General features: G+C 36.5%; 1 protein-coding gene across 1 annotated transcript in view; it reads right to left on the bottom strand.

Annotated features, from left to right (window-relative positions):
* Window positions 1–812: 812 nt before the first annotated feature.
* The window catches only part of LOC137640275 (uncharacterized), a 20,708-nt gene continuing 1,269 nt past the window's right edge, over window positions 813–20,251 (bottom strand). Inside the window, exons 2-5 of the mRNA XM_068372875.1 lie at window positions 14,425–16,901; window positions 14,004–14,147; window positions 10,754–11,011; window positions 813–3,919 (exon numbers count right to left, since the gene is read on the bottom strand). Of these exons, the coding sequence (XP_068228976.1) occupies window positions 2,213–3,919; window positions 10,754–11,011; window positions 14,004–14,147; window positions 14,425–16,893 (4,578 nt within the window). The 5' untranslated portion in view covers window positions 16,894–16,901 and the 3' untranslated portion in view covers window positions 813–2,212. The remainder of the gene's footprint in view (window positions 3,920–10,753; window positions 11,012–14,003; window positions 14,148–14,424; window positions 16,902–20,251) is intronic.

The raw sequence follows: 20,251 nt of genomic DNA, 5'->3' as shown, positions 1-20,251 counted from the left end.
TAAAACCTTCCAATTATACCAGAGAAAGATAAAAGCATGGAATGCTGAGGTTACAACCCTCGCGCGAGCACCTTTTGGGTGTCGTGTATAAAGCAAGGGCGCGTGAAATCCACTATTCACAGGTTGTCTTCCATTTAGTTAATTCCTAAAAAGTGCAGTTTATCATGAAGAACTGTGAGCTACAATTATACTGAATAGAATCTCTTTCCTCCCCTCCATTTTCATAGGGAATATAATCCTTAAAGAATATATAAAGCCTTTTGTTATATCTCTTCACTAATACTTAGTGGAAAAATTATTTTCTCCCAATTTAGAAGCTATGCCAACAGTTTTAGGTTTTCTAGTATTGAAAAAGACATCTATATCCTAAGGAATTTTCACATTTAGATGGGCATTTCTTTTTAATTCACTTTCTTATATTTTTCTTAACGTGATTTAAATTTTCCATTGATTCTGACTAAACCACCCCATCACATACCCTGTTTCAAGATGATCATCATTAATATGATATTTTCATAATAAAATACATTTTTAAACATACATACCCGCTGGTTATATAAGAATGGCTAAAGTCCCTGACGCCATTCTTATATAACCAGCGGGTAAGTTTTATGTTTAAAAATGATATTTTCATAATAAAATAAATTTTTGAACATACTTACCTGCTGGTTATATAAGAATGGCGTCAGGGTCTTTAGCCATTCTTATATAACCAGCGGGTAAGTATGTTCAAAAATTTATTTTATTATGAAAATATAATTTTTAAACATAAAACTTACCCGCTGGTTATATATGAATGGCGTCAGGGACTTTAGCCATTCTTATTTAACCAGCGGGTAAGTATGTTTAAAAATTTGTCTTACATCTTCTACAATTAGTCATCTGCCATCATCCGATTTTCAAAATATCAAATTTGTACAACGTTGGAATCTCATCAGTTAAGTTTAAAAGTCAAATTTCTTTAAAAATCAAAACTGCCAGTATTAAAACCTACCATTTACCGAGAATAAAAATATGTTCTGACGAAAATATTTTCACCTGGGGCTTAGCCAACCTGGTGTCAACTTTTCTATCCAACTAAAAACCACTCAAACAAGTGTATCTTTACCGAGAATAAAAATATGTTCTGACGAAAATATTTCCACCTGGGGCTTAGCAAACCAGGTGACAACTTTTCTATCCAATTAAAAACCACACAAACAAGTGTATGATCACCGAGAATAAAAATATGTTCTGACGAAAATATTTTCACCTAGGGCTTAGCAAACCAGGTGACAACTTTTCTATCCAACTAAAAACCACTCAAACAAGTGTATCTTTACCGAGAATAAAAATATGTTCTGACGAAAATATTTTCACCTGGGGCTTAGCAAACCTGGTGTCAACTTTTCTATCCAACTAAAAACCACTCAAACAAGTGTATCTTTACAGAGAATAAAAATATGTTCTGACGGAAATATTTTCACCTGGGGCTTAGCCAACCTGGTGTCAACTTTTCTATCCAACTAAAAACCACTCAAACAAGTGTATCTTTACCGAGAATAAAAATATGTTCTGACGAAAATATTTTCACCTGGGGCTTAGCCAACCTGGTGTCAACTTTTCTATCCAACTAAAAACCACACAAACAAGTGTATCTTTACCGAGAATAAAAATATGTTCTGACGAAAATATTTCCACCTGGGGCTTAGCAAACCTGGTGTCAACTTTTCTATCCAACTAAAAACCACTCAAACAAGTGTATCTTTACCGAGAATAAAAATATGTTCTGACGAAAATATTTCCACCAGGGGCTTAGCAAACCAGGTGACAACTTTTCTATCCAACTAAAAACCACACAAACAAGTGTATCTTGCACACCCACGTGCAAAACTAGAAACGACACCTATACCATACATATATTTTACAATTATCATGGTCCTATAAATCATCATTAAAATTTGAGAGGAGACATATTGCCTGTTATCAAAAAGGATTAGAGTATCAGTATATAAAACTACTTAATAATACATATTGTACTTGCAGACTAACATGATAAAATTCCAAACCTCAAAATTAAATAGCATGTTCTGCTATACTAACTGGTGTAAAATTATCTCCTGACATCTACTAAAAGTATAAATTAGGTTTATTTCTGAGTAATTAATACTTCGCGACCAACTAGACATTTGTACATTCATTTGCCCTTTTACGAACAGGGAACAATTTTCTCTTAAAGTTCTTCGTGAACAGGATGTCTTTCTACATGGAATGCTTTCATGTGCACATTGTAATTACTTTTCTGTGTAAAATCTTTATGACAAATTGTGCACTCGTATGGAGTCTCTCCGGTATGAATGCGAACATGATTATTTAAGTTATATTTCCTAAAGAAAGCTTTATTACAGAATGCGCACTTGTGCTGTTTTTCCCCCGAATGTTCCCGCACATGCAACTGCAAGTTATTCTTATGTATAAATGACTTCCCACACTCATTACAGGTGAAAGGACGAATGTTCTTGTGACTGCGGACGTGGGCTTCCAGATCCTTTTTGCGATGGAAGCTGCGTTCACATAGCTTACACTTGTGAGGTCTATCCCTGACCCCCATATGAACCCACTTATGAGCATCTAAATTGCACTTCACAGCAAAGCTTCGGTTACATATATGGCACTTGAAAGGTTTAACCCCAGTATGAGTCCTTAAGTGAAGAGCCAATGAAGATTTTCTGAACACTTTTAGACACACGTGGCACGTTGCGTTATTTTCGGTTTTACCATCCGAGGTCTGATGGTGGGGATTGTGCTTTTGTCGGATGTGCTTGGTGAGGCTCGACTGATGAATGAAACACTCTCCGCACTGCTGGCATTTTTTAGGCCAACGCTCGTGAATTTCCCGATGCCAACTCAACTTCTTCTCGGATGGAAACACTTCATTACAAGTGCTACACATGAAATCTCTACGAGCCTTACTTTTAGCTTTACCCTTTGAATGAGCCTTAAGCTTATGCTTATTTAAACATACTGCATTCTTATATGTCTTATGACATAAATCACAATCAATCTCCTGACCATCCATGTGAGTCACCAGGTGCCTTTTCAGAGCCTGCCGAGTTGTAAATGCACTGCTACAAGTCATACACGAAAATGGTCTTTCTCCTGTATGTGTACGCATATGAATTTTCAACTCGGATCCCCGTTGGAACCTTCGAGCACACTCCTTGCATTCAAACATAACTAAGCCCATATGGTAAAACTGATGTTGAGACCAAGCATATCGGTTAGGATAAGAACGATTGCAGACGAGGCACCTCAAGTCCTCCACTGTATGACTCTTCATGTGTTTAATTTTCATTGTGCGCTTTTTGAATACCAAGTGGCAAATCTGACAAGTTAAACGTGATTTAAAAACTAATTTCCTATGATCAAGTAAATCATCTGCTGTTGGATATGTTTGGCTACATTCAGGACACTTGTACTCTCCATTGGATACACAAGACTCTAACATGGCTCTGGGTTCATCTTGGGACAGAGCCGATTCCTGTTTACATTTTAACGGATCTGTCTCTGAAAGCTCTTTCTCTGACGGAGCTGCACTTGGGTCCACAACTTGGTCCGACTTGATCTGAGTAACTCTTCTGATTGCTCCAGACTTTTCCATAGCTTCTGCACATGGGGAATGTTGACCAGCATGAAGTAATTTTTCTTTGAGAGACTTGAACATTTTGTTACAAACCAAGCACTTCCAATGATCAAGATCTAACGGACCACGATTTATTGCACCAGAATCAGAATCGCTGTCACCGTAACAATCTGACTCATATTCAAAATCATAATCCTCATCCTCCTTTAGAGTCTTTGTGGGAGGATTTCCTTGCAGCCCAGAGGTAGAGGGGATGGGTGACAACTGTCGATTTAGAGTATCAATCACAAGCACTTGCTGTAATGAACACACAATATAATCAAACTTCAAAACATTGGGAATGTTTTCAACATACAAGAACCACTAAGATAGACCAATCAAGACTTACTATAAATAACACAAACAAATACGGTTTGACATAAAAAAAATTTATTTTTATGAAGCCTCCAATAATCAGAATAATAACTGGTACAAATATTAGTTCCAGTAAATTCATTGAGAAAAGGTCAACCCTACCATAGGCATATTTATTACAATAATTTTTTAAACATCAAAAAGTAGTCTGTTAAAATCTACAGAGATAAAAAACTAAATAACTACAGTATTTGATCTAAAGTTATTTCATACCAACCCATTAATCATATATATGTCTAACATCACATTCAACAATGTCCTCAATATTGCCAGTATCTTATTTTTCTGTCACAAAAGAAGACAGTAATCTCACAAGACAAGTGCCCTACGTGGTTATCAACTAATCACCAATCTTTCTGGGGAAACTCTCTCCAAAGTAGAGAGATGTTTTGAAAAGTACAGGATTTGGATGAAACCTGCTGCAAAGGAGTAGGAAGCATTTCATCACCAGTAACATCAACACTAATACAAGTATTGGTCATGTATGCATACCAATACAAGGTATTCATTTTGTCATGAATTCTATGAATTAGTGTCTCGCAGAAACTCGAATACTGAAACACCGCTACGAACTGCTGATAACCCCTTAAGGTCAGCAATCTTCTCACTGCCGAAGAGAATCAATCCCAGTATCCCACTGCCTCCAGTGCTGTTGATGCCTGAGCAATTAACTCCAGGGACACTGGGTATTAAATAACCTGTGATCTTTCAAAGCAACAGTAGAACCCTCAAAAGTTCAACGACAGCAACAAAAGTAGCGGGGAACTCATTTTCCAAAAGGAAGTTAATGGTAGAAGCAATTACTCCCGTGATCCACAGACCTAATCTGGTCTCTTGTTTTATATACAGATATCAAGGCAATAAGCTCTTTAATGAAAAATAAGGTATTACAGGAGAAATACTATTCTTGCTTCCTTTTTTTTCAAGACCAAAGGACTCTACAGCTGGCTGTTCCCTACACACTTTGAAGCTAGAAATACATCTCTGAAACTCAATCAAGGTCTAATTAAAAGATGTAGGTTAGACAAGAATTTGAAAGGTATAGGTTAGACAAAAATTACAAAGCATAAATTACAAAATTACAGTGGCAATGCAACAACTATGATGGACACTGTTACTTTAGTCACCAAAGAGGTTAGCTTCTCCATCAGTCATTGCATCCTGTATCCAGAAAAAAACTTTTACCTTAAAAACAGTCAAACATCCCACGGAATGATGTACAATTGAAATATAAAAGCATGTTTCCTTTGTACAATATGACATCAACTGACACAATCTCAAAAGGTGACCATGACCATTACATTCAATGAAAGAAAATTTCCTAAGTGTGTACTGTATTTTATATATGGCGTAGAAAGACAAGAATGAGGCCAATTCTACACTATTCTTCCATTGCCAACAAGGTATAGAAAGTCTACAACGAACAACTTCTGGTCTCAAAAAGGTTGCATAGTAGCTGTTCTTTAGAACAAATTAATGATGAACCGATATGCACAGGACATACCTCCTGTTGCGTTAAAAGACTGAGGTTCAAACAAGCAAAGAAATTCAAGACAGGTAGGTAAACACAGGCTTGGAGAGGTTAGTCATGCTAGAGTTGCTCATAGCATTAGTGGTTCACCTTAAGAAACATGACTGCTACAGACCCAAAAACAAATCAACTATGTATCTAAAAAAAATTTCATTCCACATACCTACAGTGACTCCTTAATAAAATGGAATAACCATTTGCAGTTGGCTTTTCAAGGCATATACATCTCACGAAAAGCCAGAGGTAAACGAATAGCCGCTGTCACTAACAGAAATATAGAGATGGAAGTATCAGCACTTTTAAACTCAAGAGGGGCTGGGGGTTGACTGCCACCTACCTTGGGCTGTAATGCATAGGGAGTAGAATACATATAAGTGAAAATCCACACTCCTTTGCTGATTTGTAAGGCACACTGTTCACCTATTCTACAGGAACCTCATGTTGACTGGTCAAGATTTGGTTCCTACCATCAATATTCCAGTGCAAACACAAGAGATTTCACTATAGAAGTTCCTCCTTGACCCTCTGTGAACCACTGCCAGGGTCTCAAGGAAAGGGATTACATAGTCCTGCTTTGTATGTAAGACTGCTGAACCACCCATCATTGTTCTCCTTTACCTCAATAGTAGTAACAAAGATTGTGTTTCCTGACGTACAAAGATGTCCTCAGTATTAATGACCACAGTAACAATGACAGCTGGAAGTAAAGCTGTTATATCATCCTCACACACGCAACCCAAATTGAGGAAGAACAATGACCATTTTGTAGATCTTCAATAAAGAATTGAAAATATTTCACTTGAACAATCTTATCTAGATAAAATGATGAAGATCCAAATAAAGTTCCTTAATTGACTTGGTTCTATAACTTGGCCTTCCTTGTTGGTTGATAAGTAGATATTTACTCCAAACCAATTTTGATTGCTAGTGTTTACCAGCATTCTCTACAAAGAAGGATTACTACAACATTGCATTCTTTATGATTTAAAGAAGGCCAGAAACCAATGATGGGCTTTATCTTTCATTCTATCATCACCCAATTCATTAATGTACTCCATTAAATCTGCCATTTATTAAGGTTATGGGTTTTTAAAAATTCCAGCATTTTCCTGTCTGTCTACTACGATGCATCATGTAAGTCCCAAATCATGGTTACATCTACCAAATAAATGCAGAAATGAAAAGTTTACCTTTGCTACAAAGGGACTAAAGAAAGCCACCCAGTCTCACATATAAAATGTAATACAGCACTGAAAAAATAAATATTCAAGGGAAAATTTATGCAAAAACCAAAGAAGCACAAGATAACAAATAATCAATAGTAAGCCAAGGGAGAAGCTCTCATTTCTCAGCTAAATAACAGAACCATAAAAAATGAAGTAATCTCATGTTAATGGCAAATATACACAACCATACAGATATGAAAAGAGTTAAGGAAATAATGAGAGCACTGCAAAAACCAGCATTACTAAGAATAGGTCAATAGAATTGACTATGACGATCTCACAGAAAGTGAGACTGAAGTGGGAACAGACCTGGCAGACTGGACTAAATACATATAGTAAAGGCATCTCACTTTTGACCAATTAGGGTTGGTGTGGTGACAAAGATTTCCAAGGCTAAATATGATTAATAAGAATGTGTTGAAACGAAAGGCTTAAATCGTTACACTAGATGGGTTATTCTTAATGCAACGTGGACTGCTATAAGCTTAATTGATAATTAAGAATAGAAAAAAAGATGAAATAGAAAAAACAAAAGAAACTGGAAAATTAAACTTAAAAAAAAGGGGGTCAAGAAAAGTGTCCGCAAATATAACAATAAAAATGGTGGAATCCACTGAAAAATAAGAAACACAAAAATCTGAAAGAGAAGGGTTTTACAGAGAAAGAGAAATGGTGGTGAAATCAAGATGTTGAAAAGGCAATTGAAAAATTTTCATGCTAAGTCAAAAGATAATAAGGAAAGAGTATTGAGGTAAATACAGTGCATGAAAAAGAAAAGACAGGTGGCAAAAGCAAAGAAGAAGAGACAGGTGACAAAAGCAAAGAAGAAGAGACAGGTGGCAATAGCAAAGAAGAAGAGACAAATGGCAAAAGCAAAGAGACAGGTGACAAAAGCACACAAGAAGTGACAGGTGTCAAAAGCACACAAGAAGAGACAGGTGTCATAAGCACACAAGAAGAGACAGGTGTCAAAAGCAAAGAAGAGACAGGTGTCAAAAGCACAGAAGAAGGGACAGGTGGCAAAAGCAAAGAAGAAAAGACACGTGTCAAAAGCACAGAAGAAGAGACAGGTGGCTAAAGCAAAGAAGAAAAGACAGGTGTCAAAAGCACAGAAGAAGAGACAGGTGTCAAAAGCAAAGAAAAAGAGACAGGTTTCAAATGCACAGAAGAGGAGACAGGTGGCAAAAGCAAAGAAGAGATAGGTGTCATAAGCACAGAAGAAGAGACAGGTGTCATAAGCACAAAAGTGACAGGTTTCAAAAGCACAGAAGAAGAGACAGGTGGCAAAAGCAAAGAAGAGACAGGTGTCATAAGCACAGAAGTGACAGGTTTCAAAAGCACAGAAGAAGAGACAGGTGGCAAAGCAAAGAGACAGGTGTCATAAGCACAGAAGAAGAGACAGGTGTCATAAGCACAGAAGAAGAGACAGGTGTCAAAAGCACAGAAGAGGAGACAGGTGGCAAAAACAAAGAAGAAAAGTCAGGTGGAATGGATTCCGAATCTAGCCACAGTAGAGACAAGAGAAAATATTAAGACTAACAGTGGCTTAGAAAGGTTGGAAGAGATATGATTGGGGTAAAAGAGGAACACAAAGGAATTTAGATTGAAAATAAAGATACCGTAATGACAGAGGCAGAATATGGATAAATCATTTGAATAAATGTAAACGGATGTTAGCATGGCAGTGACCAACAGAGAACAAGACAGCTGAAGAGGATAAAAGGTGTGTTAGGAATGTTGAAAATAGAAGGACAATCAGCCATAACAAACAATGTAATTCAAACAAAGAATAACAGATCATCCATTAGCTTCAAAGAACATTTGAATACCAGAAAACAGATGAGTTCGGCCAGAGAAGTGGGTAAAGTGTCTTACAATAATAGTAGAAAGGATATGGAAATGCACTGCAATACGGATACTACGTAACAATAAGATTCATTGTGCATCCAATAAAGATAAAAATTTTGGATGAATGACTGAGAAAATTTGTTAAAAGTTGATCATTTTTATTCTAGCTCCATGACAAGAAGTCAAAACTGAAGTCAATCTTTATAATAAGACAACTACAGGAGAGTACCTAGCAATGACGAAGTAATTACGCAAGTCTATCTGACAACATAATAAAGAAAACAGTCATGTGGACTTTATACAGGCAAAGAGTACCAGAAAGACTAATCAAGCTAGAATGTTACTTTACCATAACATAAAATCCAAAAAACAAATAGAAATTTAAGATGAGTCTAGAGACCTTTGCTATTCATCATAGTTCCAAAGGAAAGCAGAAAATGTGGGCCCCTGGGAGCAGCCATATGTAGATGACCTAAAACGAACAACAGAATGTGAAGAAGAGGCTATGAAAATAGCTAAAAAGAGAGAAGACTGAAAATCAACAAATAAGCAAAGAAACAAAAGGAAAAGGTACAATCAGGAAAGTGGCAATATAGCTCCTATTAGAAAGGTTAACTCAATACCCTGTACAATCAGGAGAGTGGCAATGTAGCTCCTATTAGAAAGGAGAGAAGGTTAACTCAATACCCCGTACAATCAGGAGAGTGGCAATGTAGCTCCTATTAGAAAGGAGAGAAGGTTAACTCAATACCCCGTACAATCAGGAGAGGGGCAATGTAGCTCCTATTAGAAAGGAGAGAAGGTTAACTCAATACCCCGTACAATCAGGAGAGGGGCAATGTAGCTCCTATTAGAAAGGAGAGAAGGTTAACTCAATACCTTGTACAACAGGAAAGTGGCAATATAGCTCCTATTAGAAAGGAGAGAAGGTTAACTCAATACCTTGTACAACAGGAAAGTGGCAATATAGCTCCTATTAGAAAGGAGAGAAGGTTAACTCAATACCTTGTACAACAGGAAAGTGGCAATATAGCTCCTATTAGAAAGGAGAGAAGGTTAACTCAATACCTTGTACAACAGGAAAGTGGCAATATAGCTCCTATTAGAAAGGAGAGAAGGTTAACTCAATACCCTGTACAATCAGGAAAGTGGCAATATAGATCCTATTAGAAAGAAGAGAAAGTTAACTCAATAACATGTACCAAATGTGATGGATGGAGACAAAAAGATAGTGAAGATTGCGAAATATATATGGTGAGAAATTTTCCATACCCTAAAAGTATTTGAAGAGCAAAGGGGGTAGAAAAATGAAAAACCATATTGGGGTAGATGGGCAAGTCTTAAAATAGAACATTTCTGTTACCTTGGGGACACACTGTAATAGACTGAGTGAGGCAGGACATATAGTATTGATAAAATAGGAGATAGCAGATTCCTGGTAAATAAAAATATCCCAATACTGTAGTAGAGAAGCCAAATACTATGTTGGATACTTGACGCCTGTACTTCTCTATAAAGTGAAAAAAACAGGCATTGAGAAATAAAATGGAAGAGATTTTGAAAAGGTAACTATAAAAAGTCAAGACTCATGGTCAATGCGCTGTTGGAGATTGTATACCAAATAAAGAAATGGCAGAGATGTTTATACGGAGGCTGGAAAATAGGACTAAGAGCTCTCGAAGATTGAGATGGTTTGACATGTGATTAGCAGGAATGAGAAGCAGTTGCAGAAGTAATAGATATGGAAGTAGCAGGACAAAGACCCACAGGAAGGCCTAGGAATTCATTGGAAAAAAGACAAAGATGAGAATCTAAACCTGCTGAATTCATGAAGAAGAAATTATAGAGAAATCCTTTCACATTTCCTCCCCCATGAAGTTCATTGAAAAATATTCATCATGAAAATGATGTACATTTACGTATGAAGCAAATATCAATAAAAAAAATTTAATCATAAGCATTTTGGAACTTATTTGATTGATGGTTCCTATGGACTATAGACCTAAAAATTAAAAGATTATTACTCTTTTCTCCTTTATATTAGTTAGACAACCTAACCTAGCAACAATAAGGAGAGAAGAAAAAATGAAAGAATATATATTTTGTGCATACCTTTGAATGGAATTTTGGCTCTTCAAAATCAGAAAACGGTACTTGAGGAGGAACTGTTGACATGATGCCAGTGTGAGAACTACCAGAAACTGCTGCCTCATGATGAGAAGACTGGAACAGTTGTGGCATCATTCCATCAGCGGGCAAAACAGTGCAGCAGTCTTCTCCATTGAGATGCATTGTGGTTTCCGATGAGGTGAGTTCTACCACTCCTTCTTCAGGAGAACCACCGACAAATCCTGGATGACTTCCATCCATCTGTTCATAACACAATAACGTTAAAATCTAAACATAAATCATTAGGATACAAGACCTGGGAAAAGAAATTCATTCAACTTTTTTTCTAAAGTGGCCCCTTAATTTTGAATACACGATTGAAAAAATTGATGAAGGATCTAACTCTGAACATACTACTGATGGAAAATCAACCCGTTAAACCAAGCTACTTTCTGAACATACAGTAAGATCTCTACGTAACAAAAAGAAGGCAAACTCAATTCCAAAACAATAACATTTTTACCTTCTTAGTTGAACTTACAAGCTATGTACAGTACACAGCTTAAAATGCAAACGCCTAGATGACTTCAACTCCTCTATTATTCTTGTCTGTACGGTCAAGTTCAGGCTCCAATCCAACCATTGAAATTACAAACAAAAATGTAATAAATCATGAGATTGAGACTCGCAAACGCTGCAATTTTGAGTATTGGCTAAAAGAATAATCAGTGAATTGAACAGATAAGGATAGATTTATAGTCCACCTAAGAATTGTCCATTAACATAATTGGTGTTTATAAAGGTGACATAAACTATCACTGAATGTCCAAAGATATAAGAAATTTCCCAGCAATAAAAAAAAATTCAAGTTTTGAAATTTAAATGATTGCTTTAATTTAAAATTACAAAGATCCAAAAAATAATCCTGAAAAGGAATGGGAAATGTATATATTTTCTAATCAAAAAGTTTTATCAGAGGTAAATAATCCCCTTAAATATTTGTCCTTTGTTACTTATATGGGACCATGAAGAGAGTAGGGCAATCCTATTGTGACTATCCTATTGTGATTAGCTATTAGGGTAAACAGTTACATATACAGTGATTCCAAGTCTTCAATATCTCTTGGAGATTACTGGCAAACAAGCGCACACATTTCTGAGTAGTACAGTATCATAATCTTTAAAATCTCTAGAATACTGAAAACCATCACCACTATAAACTTTAGTGTATATTTCCTTAACCCTTACTTAAGTTTACTAAGTTTTTCAACGACGAAAAACGTCCCACCAAATCCCTTGGTTGAACTCTACTAACTTCAACCTTGAAACAATATATGATTAATCTACTTTTTCCGTTCCTCATTATCTTCAATTTTACTCTTTCAAGTATTGTCTAATCAATTACTTTATTACCCTTACTTCAGTTTACTAAGTTTTTCAACAACTAACGAAAAACCTCCCACCAAATCCCTTGGTTAAACTCTACTAACTTCAACCTTGAAACAATAAATGATTAATCTACTTTGCCGTTCCTCATTATCTTCAATTTTACTCTTTCAAGTAGTGTCTAATCAATTACTTTATTAATCTGTCAAAACAAATTATAAACAAAATCCTAATACTATCTAGAACCAGTGTCATCGATCTAAAGAAAAACTTACTTCCAAACAGTCTAAACATTTTACCAACTTTTCATTCTGCTTTGTATATTTTGGTCTTCTTTGTTCTTATTTCTAACTAATTATTCAATATTCTTAAAATATTCTTGAATATATAACAGGATACCAAAGTATGGAATTACTACTTTTGTCAATTATCAACAGGAATCATCAAAACACTTTTTCTGATAAGCCAAGAAATTTTCATCTCTTACCTTTCACAAATAACTTCAAAATTCTTGTCATCTTTAAATCTACTGAATCACTTCAAAGTCTCTGTAAATCTCCATCTGTACCTGAATCACTACTGTCTAAATGGTAGCCATGAAGTGAAATGTTAACCACAGAAGTGTCCTTAATCCAAATGCTATCAGTTATACAGAATTTGACTCATAATGATAAACCTTATGGGGAATCATCTTAGCAAACAAACAAAATAGAAGACAGGTATTTTGGTATACAAGTTATGTAGAAACTCAAAAATCTTTATTCAATTCACTGCAGTTCTTTTAATCACTGGCTCTTTGGAGAATCTTTATTTCTATCTCCCATAAATATCTGATATTAAATTTTTTCCATTTGATGAATTGACGAAAGTACTAATCAAACACAGAAGGCCAAGCTTATGTGTGTTGCTTTTATGCCATTACCCTATCTGACTAACAATAAATATTTTACTAGAATATTCGAGAAAAATCAACACGATTTCTTGCACACAAAAACCTCACCACGGTAAAGCCCTATTTTCCCCTTTAATATTTAACATTAGTTTTTTACAATAATCATTACTACATAAGAAAACTTTTTTATATTCATCACTTACTTCAGCATTAACTTCAGCTAAGATTCACTTTTGCTACCTACCACTCAACATACTATAAAAAGAACTTCATTAACTGGTATTGCATAAGGCAATCCATAAAAATGAAAAGTAGGCCACTAAGGATGGTGTCAATCTTACAGTTTACAGATAAAACTTTATATGGTAAAAAATAAGCCTTTTGATGTCCTCTAACATTTGAAAATAATACAGGGTACTAGTGAATTCAGAAAGCTGTCATGAGCAATTATATTCCCTTCTCTCCTAAAACCTGATCACTTGTTACTAGCCCATTCTATCTTATTTCCATTACTGTTTTTTTTTTTTTTAAGTTTTTATACATACATACATCCATATACCAAGGCACTTCCCCCAATTTTGGGGGTAGCCAACATCAACAAATGAAACAAAAACAAAAAAGGGGACCTCTACTCTCTACGTTCCTCCCAGCCTAAGTTTTTATAGTTTATATAAAAAAGATTTATTTCAATGCTGTTACTGTTCTTAAAATATTTTATTTCATTGGTAATTAATTATCTTGTAGCTTATATATTTCCTTGTTTCCTTTCCTAACCGAGCTATTTTCCCTGTTGGAGCCCTTGGGCTTATAACATCCTGCTTTTCCAACTAGGGTTGTAGCTTAGCAAGTAATAATAATAATGATAAGTTTTATCCTGCTGAATTTTCGTAAAATCTACACCTCGCTTTTAGATCTAGCAAACAAACAAATGCAATGCCTATCATACCCTCCTTGGTGGATGTAATAAGGTCTTACCTGAACTGTATGATCAAGGTGACTGATGAGGGCTGGAGTGAGGGCGTGAAATGCTGACGAGTCGATTGAAGGGTAATTTCTAGGTGAAAGATTAGCTGGCCCAGGTTCTCCGGCAAATATACAACTCCGGTCATAAAACATCAGCTGCGTAAATAAATGAAATATAATTCAAAACTAGCCTAAGAGGCCTAATTTCACAGTACTTAACAGTTGAATTTTAAAGGTAAAGAAATATTCTCTCTATTTACAGTTTGAAAGGACAGTAAATTTGGAAGCCTCTGTAATCTATACCAAGAGTAAAAAATCTTAATGTTGTAGATTGTAAGTACTGGAACAATGTAATGAATTTAAAAAATCATTAGGATATATTTCAACCATACAGAGTACAGAAGAGAAAATCTAAATCAAACATGTTACTTACATCTTGCAATTCTTCATGAGGAGTAGCTCTCTCGCTGTCACTATCCGCCAGAGTTTCCGAAGCTTTCAGTGACATCACCTCCTCTGTCTGCTGATTGCTAAGCTCACGTTCAAACATCTGGTCATCCGGGAATATTCCACCATTTGTAAATTCATCCACTATAGTTGGGTCATCTACAAGTTCTTCATCTTGTTCTTGACCCGGGTCTTCAATCTTCCCTCTCACCTGACTGGACGGTTCAATAGCGGATGAACTCTGCATGATGGAAACCTGATTTAACGGATATGCGGATGGAGGCTTGCTCGTGAAAGACGAGCTTGGTTGGGAGGATGTACTTGTTGGAGGTTCACTTTTGCACTTAACATCCACCAGTTTCTCTCTTCCATTTTCGACAATGGAAGAAGCCAAGCACTGCTCCTCATAGACACTCAAAAAGGTGTTATTAGGCTTCTTATCAATATTTTTATGATTCTGTGATCCTGAAACATCACTTGAGCTGGGAAGAGATGACGGGCCATCTCCTGCAAATACCTCCTCAACTGCACCTAATACTTGATCTTCAACATAAACCATTTCATTGAGAGTTGAATCTCCCAAAAATGTGTTGAGAGAGCGATCTGAAGACAAAAATAATTGGTCATCATCACAACAAAGAACAGCTTGATCATCACTGCGATTAATCTGCCCCGTCTGTCCAATATTCCCTGATGAATGTGAAACAGGAATCATATCAACAGGCATTCTAGACAAATCCACACTTATATTAGAGTTATTTTGGTCGCTTCTTCTAGATTTCCGTTGCCTCATTTCATGCTCAATAATTGAATGGCTGGAAAGTTTAATTGATACCTGAGTATTTGATCGGTCATAAAGACCCCTATCTTCCCTGTGACTCCCAGGAGCATGACTTGCGTTAGATACATTAGTAGCACCAGAAGACAAACGGCTGTTGACACGTCCGTCCTCAAAGACAACTTCCATAGGTTCATCTACATGTATACTATAGGGACTTACACTGCTTGGATGGGTATAGCTATCATCTAAACCATTTTCAATTGTAATATTATGAGCTGGGGAGGGAACATCCGAGTCAATGTTTAAATTTGCCAAATCGTGATAATCAGATCCACTTCTGCATCTACTTGATGAGGCAACCGGTACAGGAGCCAAAGGATCTTCCTCTTCGGTGGTAATTTTCTTCTCATCATACTGGTCCTGGTTCCTCAAGGACCTCAAACTATCATCAAGGGTATTCTCTACAATAATGGTTTCAGGTTTGGCTGAAACATGACAAGATAGATCAAATGATTTTCTTCTACCAGTACTGGTTGAAGGTTGATTCATCTCATCCGTACCTTCTTGGCTGTCATTCATCAATAAAGCCCTTACAAGCTCTTGCACAATGATTTCCTTCAGTCTGTCCTTCTTACCTACTAGATCCTTGGGCAGTGAAATGCTGATATTCTTTCCAATGTGAATGGTGGCATTCTGTGCATTGTTAGCCGTCTGTGAATGCTCTTCTATCCTAAAATTCCTTTCATTACTAACATATGCGTTAAGATTACTAATACCTTCCTCTCGTCTAAAGCTACGTTCTGTATTTAAAACATTATTTGTTTCTACCCTGTAAGGTTCTGTGGGGAATGAATCTGACTGTCCCTGCTCTGAGTAAGTCTCCCCAATTACACAGATAGGTGGTTCAGGCAGTATTGGTCTTGGAGGCCTGCGTGTGACACTGCTATAAACATTGTTCATGGCAGTGGTTGGCCCAGTGACCGAAACTGGTGTTGGAACAGGCGGCTTTAAGGGAATAGTCTGGGGTGTGGCAGAAGATGCATTGGTGGGACTCTGAACTAGAATGGTCTGGTTAGTTGGTGGTGCAGCAGCCGCAAGCATCAAACCTCCTGAACTGGGAATGAGATAACTAACACCATTATTTCCCACAGCTAAGTTATTTTGTATGACACTTCCTGGAGGAAAGACATTATTACCAATCAAAAGGTAACTATTAGCAGGAGTACCCTGCAAAGGAGTTGTTGCTATAGGTACATTGTGCCTAGGAGGCTGTACAATCGGTGCTATTGATCCTAACCTAACTGTGTGTACAGGGGGAGTCGGTGCTTCAGGTACTGGTCCTAACGGTGCACCCAAGGATTGATCATTTATTGGGGTAGGAGTCCCTGTAATTATCAAAGGAGTTTGGCTGCCGCCAGCTGGTCGCGCAGGAATCGTGGGGGATGTAACATTACTAACGGCGGAATATGATGGACGTCGCAATCTGCCAGGTCGTCTATTTGCAAGTTCCGGAAGTGGGCGGCCATACATATAAGAACGTATGATTTCTTCTTTGCTGTGGCGGGATAAATGCTGTGTTAGGTTTGTTTGGGTAAACCCACACACAGGACATACACCTGCATTTCCCACAGCACTCGCCCCACTCCCACTGCCAAAACTCTCACCACCCGCCATGCTAAAACCTGAAAAAGAGAAAGTATTGTATATTTCTAAATTTTAACCTTGAATAAAACAATAAAAACTTAGAGAATGCATCATACCTCATGTTAGGTCAGCAGTCCAAGACTAGTAACTGGATACTAAAACCTACTTAACAACATGTAAGCCTTTTCCCCCGGCCCCTACAAAAAAAAAACTAGATACCCTAAAAACCTGTAAACAAAAATACCTATCATCGCTAGTACGATACCGGTATGTAATTTATGTATACATTTCTTAATGTGTTTCTAACAAATATTCACATTTCGATGGTAAAGAATACATAAAAATCAAATTAATTTATTCTTCCAATTAACTTTAGCTTTATCTAAAAATTGAAAAATACTCAACAAAAAACAACGTAACATGAAGTATGACTGTATCTATACAGTAATGTATATTCATGTACGTTTTTATCCGTGTATATTTATATGTAAAACTTCACTCATGCGGCAGAATCTATGAAATTTTAATTTGATGATAAATAATAACACTAAAGCTATTGAGAACTTCCCAGGTTCATACTAATCGTCAGGCTATAATCTGAGGTCTGAGGGCACCTGCCACCTGTTGAGATACTACCACTAGAGAGTTATGGCATCGTTTGACTGGCCAAACAGTACTACATTAGACCCTTCTCTCTGGTTACTGTTCATTTTACCTTTACTTACACATACACCGAATATTCTGGCCTATTCTTTACATACACCTGGCAACACTGAGATTACCAAATAATTCTTCTTCACCCAAGGGGTTACTGTACTGTAATTGTTCAGTGGCCACTTTCCTCTTGGTAAGGGTAGAAGAGACTCTTTAGCTATGGTAAGCAGCTCTTCTAGAAGGACACTCCAAAATCAAACCATTGTTCTCTAGTCTTGGGTAGTGCCTTAACCTCTGTCCCATGGTCTTCCACTGTCTTGAGTTAAGAGTTCTCTTCCTTGAGGGTACACTCAGGCATACTATTCTATCTCATTTATCTTCCTCTTGTTTTGTTAAAGTTTATATAGGAGATATTTATTTTGATGATGTTACTCTTCTTAAAATATTTTATTTTTCACTTTTTCCTTTCCTCACTGGGCTATTTTCCCTGTTGGAGCCCCTGGGCTTATAGCATCCTGCTTTTCCAACTAGGGTTGTAGCTTAGCAAGTAATAATAATAATAAAAATACTGTAATAAAAATAATAATAATAACAATAAAAGATATAAAATTCACTTTAAATACAGCAAAAATTGTCTTCTACAGTTGATATAAACAAGATTTAAAATAAAATAGAACTTGAGAACAAAATGTAAATACAGGTACTGTACTATATACTGAAACATGATAGAAAAGGAAATAAAACTGATGAAGTAAAATAGTATAACAACCAATATACAGTATAACTACATCCATCTACCACCATGGAACTTTCCTAAGTTTTTGGGTGCAGCCAACATCAAAACTAACCAAAGGGGACATATCGAACTGCGACACAGTCACTTGCCATTCATTCCTATCCCTAGCCAGCTCTTTAGCCTCTCTTACATTTACCCTCCTGTCACCTAGGGCTTTGTTCACTACATCCATCCATTAAAGTATCATATATCGATCCCAATATTTATGATAAACAAACACAGAAAAGCACCATGCAAAAAGGAAGAGATTATAATCTATCTTAACACTAAATCCTAGAGTAATGACAGTGGATGGCATCTCAGAGGATTTGAAGATAAATCCTTGTGTGCATCAAAGTTCAGCATTGAGCACTTTGCTATTTATTTACATAAGTGCAAAGGAGGGAGGCCCATTTTAGGCTAATTATCTAGAATTTATAAAAGCGGAATGGAGATTAGATACCTGAAAAACTCCATTCTAGATTAAAACACATAGACAATATCACAGAGGTATGCAGACTATGTTTCCTGCTCACCTTCGCAAGTTTTTACCAAATACCAATTCCTTCGCAAAATAAAATTCATTGAAGTCATTGACGCAGTTGATGGTAACAATAAGCAGCTAAGTTAGGTTTGCTTATCTATTCTAGTTTTTGGTTTATCCAGCTTATACCCTTTTGGATCACAGGTCAAGTGAAGGCCTATATCACTATATCAGCTTTGTTACAGCTTTCCTTGTTATTGTTATTCATGTTATGATTATTGTTGTAGTTATTACTATAATTTACTGATGTTACTTTTTTTAAGATTCTTCTTGTTGCCCTGGTTGCTGTACTAGCTCTTACGATTGTTGTTTTAAAGACTATAAAGGTTCTGTTATAATTGGTTGTTATTCTGGGTGTTGATATTGTGATAATCATTGCTGTCTCCGGTTATTCATCATATGATGGCATAACATTATAGAATACGCATCTGCCTATAATCAAAACACCATCATAAAAACTACTAATTACCTACTTAGTGATGCTCATTAATATCTAGCCTATTTTGTAACATGAAATCAACTCATATGTTTTAATCAAGATTTTGAAACCTATGCTAGATTATTCTCCTAAAAATGGGGATGAAAATGTCAAATTGATGCATAAACCTATGACCCTATCATACCTCTGACATGATAAAATTTGATGTGTTGACCTACGATCTGGTTATTCAAAAAAATTACAACTGGTTATGTATGAATATTCTCACAATGATATTAACATTTGACAATGCAGGCCTATGATGACTGATTTCCCCAACGCAGTACTGGAAATTATTACTTAAGTCAACGCTCCATTTGAAATGTGCTTTATAGAGGAATTGATTTCGTAAGCTCCCGCCTATTGAGAAAAAGTAATATACTATACATATATTTAGGGTTTTTTATGATTTAGAAATCAAAATGCATACTCAGAATATTATAAACAAATAAACCTTTTAGCAGAGATATTGCCACTTTCCACAACTCTGGCAGCCAATAACCTGTTACCATGCACATAGAGAACGTCGTCTAACGGAGACAATGCCGTTGTGACGGTCTGAACAATCCCCCGGTCTCAGAATTCTCCTTGACATTGTATGATGGTTCTTTTCCGCCATTAGCTCGCTTCGCTCGCATGAAAATAAAACATCAAGCTCGTATGTACTGGCAAGCGGTAATGTTGAGCTGCGTACGCTAACATTACAGGAAAATAAAACATCAACCTCGTATGCACTGGCAAACGGTAATGTTCGCGCATGCGCAGATTATCAAGGAGAATTCTGAGACCGGGGGATCGTTCAGACCGTCACACCGTACTGGTAATCCTTTGGTCGAGTCGGCATTACTGTACTGCATATCTGTATCACATTTGGTCTAGTAATGGTACACTAGTACACATTCACCTTAGTTTAAGATACCTATTCTATGCCTTATTA

Source organism: Palaemon carinicauda, chromosome 4 (genome assembly GCF_036898095.1).
Source record: "Palaemon carinicauda isolate YSFRI2023 chromosome 4, ASM3689809v2, whole genome shotgun sequence".
Taxonomy (NCBI): domain Eukaryota; kingdom Metazoa; phylum Arthropoda; class Malacostraca; order Decapoda; family Palaemonidae; genus Palaemon; species Palaemon carinicauda.
Note: the sequence above shows the minus strand (reverse complement) of the source record. Positions and strands in the feature narration are given on the sequence as shown.